The sequence below is a fragment of the Arachis stenosperma genome, chromosome 7, assembly GCF_014773155.1.
Source record: "Arachis stenosperma cultivar V10309 chromosome 7, arast.V10309.gnm1.PFL2, whole genome shotgun sequence".
NCBI classification, from domain to species: Eukaryota; Viridiplantae; Streptophyta; class Magnoliopsida; order Fabales; family Fabaceae; genus Arachis; species Arachis stenosperma.
In genome coordinates, this window is record NC_080383.1 from 15,036,770 (window position 1) to 15,042,352 (window position 5,583).

Consider the following 5,583-nt stretch of genomic DNA (forward strand, 5'->3'; position numbering starts at 1 on the left):
ATATCATTAAATGCTTGTATAAAGCTACTTTATGCATGAAAATTAAATTTTTAGATAATTGCCTAAATTTTTTTATTTTGATATAGTAGATACATCAAAATCAAATTCAAATTTTTGAACATATACATTTTTCTTTATTTTTAATTTGTTTTCGAGAGCATTACTCATCAAGTAATAAAGCATACAGAGACGTGTGGGCTTGTGGCCCATATTCGTATTCCTAAATCAAATCAAAAACTTTTGATTAAGATGGAGGGTAAATTCTCCATTGTTCGGGAAACATCCTCATCCTTCACCAACGTTCACGTCTATTCGGAAACAGAAAACCATCATTCCCAATTACAGAACCCTCTAAACCCTTCTCCACTCTTCCCCCTTCATAATCCTAATCTTGAACCCTCTCGAAACATTTTCACACACACTATATATACACGCTCTCGTTTCATTCCAATGCATTCCATCAGAAACGAAGTAAATACGCAGCTAAACCTTCATCTTTCTGTGACTCTTTCTTTTCAAAACAAAAACAATAATGTCGCTGATTCCAAGCTTCTTCGGAACAGGGCGAAGGACCAACATCTTTGACCCATTCTCCCTCGACGTCTGGGACCCATTCCAGGACTTCCCCTCCGCCGCACTCTCCGCTCCTCGCTCCGACTTCGCCAACGAAACCACCGCCATCGCCAACACCCGCATCGACTGGAAGGAGACACCTGAGGCGCACGTGTTCAAGGCCGACCTTCCGGGACTCAAGAAGGAGGAAGTGAAGGTCGAGATCGAGGAAGGCAGGGTGCTTCAGATTAGCGGCGAGAGGAGCAAGGAGAAGGAGGATAAGGGTGACACGTGGCACCGCATGGAGCGAAGCAGCGGAAGGTTCCTGAGACGGTTTAGGCTGCCGGAGAATGCTAAGTTGGAGCAGGTGAAGGCTTCCATGGAGAACGGGGTGCTTACTGTTACGGTTCCCAAGGAGGAAGTTAAGAAGCCCGATGTCAAGCCCATTCAGATCACTGGCTGAAGAGCCTTAAAGTTAAAGCCCGATGTGATAGCCCCTCCAGATGGCGGGCTAAGCAGTTTGCGAAATAAAATTAAAAATATATAGTATAATAATAAATATGTATCTATGGTTGTTGAGTGCAGATGTGGACTCTGCTCCAGTGCTGCTATTTACATCAGTGTGGTTTTGATTTTCTTTGTGTGTATGTTTTTTATGTTAATTACTTTATGTAATTGTCTTATAATGTAATGCAAGAGTTTCTTTTTTCTTTTAAGTGGCAAGTTTGGTGCAAACTGCAGAGAATACAATTACAATGGTAAATAATAAAGTTGAAACTAAACTGACTATTCCGATGCATACATATCTACTTACTTCCTTAAATTGGATTTAATATGCTATCTCTGATTTTTATTTTCAGTTCATGGAATGCTAGTTATGCTACAACTCTTCAACTCTTCTCCGTTGGTGGATGGAAAGCATTATAAAGCTAAATATTAATTGGTGGATTAGGCCCAGTCTCTTTCATATTCATACATAATTCACAGCATTGTTTTGTCATGAATTTATTATGGCTTTTGTTTTCTGGTCTGGAATTTATTCTGGCATGATTAAGCAGAAAAAAAATGCTTTTTTTCTAACTGAGAAGAAGCCTATTTTCGTCAAGGTTGGCTAGCCCAGGGTATCTAAATTGGGCCTATATCAAATCAAGCCTCAGCAATTATAGACAACCAAATATATCTTTTCCAGACCACAAAAAATAGACATATCTTTTGGATTACCGAAAACAAAAACATACATCTCTTTTGCATTCTTTGATGTAATGCAGGTATAAAAAATATATATATATTGGGACTTTAAGTTTCACAACTAATTTCAAATATACAGATAAATATAGTTAGCTGAATTTGATTTAAGGCTATAAACTCCAAGAAATTATATTTTCTAAAAATTATATTTAAATATTATAAAACAAAACCTTGTCTTTTAGTGCTATAAATGGTTGGAAATTGTTTATTTTTACTTTTCAAAATAACTCTTAACGTCAATAACAAGAACTCTTTGAATAAAAAAAAAGCATAGTAATTGAAGGATATAAAGTATTCTTTCTGTTTTTCGAATCAAGCCTTAGCAATTATAGGCATCTCTGAAAAATTATCTATTTTTTAAATTGATTTTTTAAAAATTTTTTTGATTAAGTTTATTTTTTAAAAATTTTAAGTTTGTTATATTGGTTTTTTTGTATCATTTTTATTGACAATATTAAATTTATTGATGTAGCACGTTAAATGAATAAGTAACATTACATTGACCATAACATATATATTTGACAGATTAGTTATTTTTTGAAATGATAATATTAGAAAGATAAAAAAATTAGAATATGTCTTATTTAGTATTTATTCATTGTTATAATAATTAATTATTATTAAATAAAATAAATTTTAATTATTTTTGACTAATTTTTTTTTAATTATTAAATATTTTTATTTATAAAATTATATTAAATCAATTTTAAATTAAAGAGAATCTTGAGGTATTTAAGTTTTTAAATTGGAATTGATTTGATTTATTTCATAAATTTATTATGTTAAAATTTAATTAAAACAGTAAGATGTGTATTATAGTATCACACTTAATCTGTCACATTAGTAAACTCTTATGTCATAAATAAAAGAAGTGACAAAAGAATTAATTAATATGACCAATTTAAAATATTTGAATAATGAATTTGATTAAAAAATTTTTTTAAGATAAATTTAAAAAACAAATAATTTACAGAAATAAATTTAATTATTTATCTTTTTTTATTATCATAATACGAGAATATCAAATATTTCTTTTTATGTATAGGAACAAAATTTTAAATTTTAGACACGGAATTATTCTTGAGAATAAATTATTTCTGGGAATTAAATTTCAAAACTTTAGTCACCAAAAAAAATTTCAAAACTTTAAACAAATATAAAAATAATATGTTTACAAGGAAAATTTCCAATAATAATTAAAATTCTTTAAAACAAACGTACATTAAACTTTTAAGTTAATTATTTTCCCCTAATTTGTTTACATATAAACCACTTTAATTTTAGTTTTATTATATCATTTTTGTCTTTTTGTTTAATATTACAAATAATAGACCCAAATTCATAAAAAAAAGATTTAGAATTTCTAAACTAAAACGAAAATGTTTAGAGAAGTAAAGACCAAAAAGGCAAAAACTAAAGCTTATCATTAAATTGGCAATTTTATTTTATCTTCTGTGTGCATTAATAAGGAGAATTCACATGGGGGTTTGGAGAGTGTAGGTGAGAGGAGGGTAGGAATATATTTAGTAGTTCAGCAATTAAAAAAAAAAATTAAATTCAAGGGATTTTTTGTGTTATTGTCTAATTTAAGGGATCTTAGTATAAGTCAAACAATTAAAGGGAAATTCGGTTGATGAATTTCGACAAATTTCAAGAGAAATAACCGATATTTTCCCTTAAAGAAAAAAGAAAAGAAAAGTTGAAACAAATTATTGACATCTAGAAGCACTTTGGTTCTACTCTTCCTTCTCCATCTCTTTGGGAATCTTGGAGATTGTCTTTTCAATTATATTATTTATCAGGTCCAAGCATAAATAAATACCCAACCGTCTTCATGATAACTACAATTAACATCATTAGCATATTTTTAAATTAAAAAAAAAAAAGAAAGATAAAATGTGATTACTTTATCTCTCTTTAACATGTTGGTAGCTGCAAATGATTGACTTAAGTGCACGCTAGTGATAAGGATCATGCAAGCATGCATGATAGACGGCATTAACAAATTGCAAACACTCATCGATGATGAAGCTTTTGATTTTTCATTTTTGTATATTGCTATGTGGGCCTTTGTCAATTATTATTAATTGTTTCGGACACTTAAACTTATTAGCTTCATAATATGTCCCAACACTACACTAACTTGCAATACACGTCTTCATAGTACTCTCATCAAATCCAAATCATAAGCCTGTTTTTAATCAATCATCTAAGCTCTAATCAGGTTGGAACAATTGTGCATGTTTTAACCAAGTTGAATTGGTTTAGTGGTTAGTTCATTAGTCCGCTTAAGTAAGGGTTGGGAGTTCGAATCCCGTCTTATACATGCAGCAATCCATTAGCCAGCGACAAACTCTTAAATGAAACTCAGTATTGTAGTGGATTAGTCCTTGACCTGCCGGATTAAAAAATACCGTTGAAAAAAAATAATTGTGCATGTTTTTACACTTTACCATAAAATCCACAATAGCAAACTTTACCCAGAAGTTAAAAGTATAAAATTTACCCATTAGCATGTGATAGATCAAGATATATATTGTCTATGATACGGTTTTTTTTTCTTCCTATTTTGGTATAAAATTTCTTTTTATTTTTCATGATGTGGCTTGTAGCTGGTGATTGGTATAAATAAAAGAAACATGTGAAAAAAGGGGATAAAAATAAAATGGAGAGTGGACCCATAACGTGATTGACGGCTAAATATGGGCAAAAAATGATGTAGGGTTAAACCCATATTCATGAAGAAGAGGCTAAAAGAAAAATAAATAAGAATAAAATAATAAAAAAATAGAAAAAAGAATCATAGCCCATATTGTCACATCCACCGCTAATGAAACGTCCTTGTGACCCTCCACGTGTTCACAGCCCATCTCTCGTTGCATGTTACCTTAAATTATTTTGCAGGCTTTGCTTGGTATCTTTGTAGCAAAGCCAAGTCCACCATGGATAAAATTTGAACCAAAATTGAAAGAACACCAACAAACCAATATTGGTATATCATATATGTTGTATGTCCATCAACCCAAAATATATATAAGTAATTAAAACAGGTAGTTTATATTTGTATATTTTATATATTAATTATATTATTTATATATCAAAATTTAGTAATTAATCAGTTACTATATATAAAAATATATATTTATATTTTATAAAAAATTCGTAGGTTTCTTTTAAATAAATAAAAAAATTTATATTTATCACTTTATACCAAAAAATCTATATTTATTATTTTATATAATATCTCTTAATTTTTCAAACACTCAATTTCATAGTTAATGTCTATAAAATAGAGAAAGAAAATTCAAGTTTACAATTTTGCAGGCATTACCAATAAAATTGGACCAATAAAAAATAAATTAACTCTTTTTACTTTTAAGTTAACTATTAATCCTAAAACATAAATGTGAATAAATAAATATATTTATTTAAATTTAAATAAAATATCACAAAAATTAAAATAAATAAGAATAAAAGTTCAAATTTTATATTTTAGTTCAAATTTTAGAAAATATATTTTTTACACATTTATAAATTTAAAATAGAATAAAAAATTATTTTTTAAATTTTATTAAAATCATTATGGCTCATCAGCATTTAAAGAATCATTACCTACCACGATTTTTCATATTAAAAAAATTAATATACTTAAATTTTTAAAGTTAGAAGTAACAAATAACATCATCAAAATATTTGTTCTACACTTAATTTTATAAATTAAATGATAATTTACTTGATCTAATGGTTATAATCTGTATATTTGTTAAGGATTTGGATTCTCTA

The 5,583-nt window shown here is 28.6% G+C and overlaps 1 protein-coding gene across 1 annotated transcript; it reads left to right on the top strand.

Moving 5' to 3' along the window:
- Window positions 1-428: 428 nt before the first annotated feature.
- Window positions 429-1,297, top strand: LOC130940452 (17.3 kDa class I heat shock protein-like). The gene has a single exon (XM_057868580.1). It carries the CDS (start codon window positions 533-535, stop codon window positions 1,013-1,015), a length of 483 nt encoding a protein of 160 aa, XP_057724563.1. The 5' UTR covers window positions 429-532; the 3' UTR covers window positions 1,016-1,297.
- The last annotated feature ends 4,286 nt before the right edge of the window (window positions 1,298-5,583 follow it).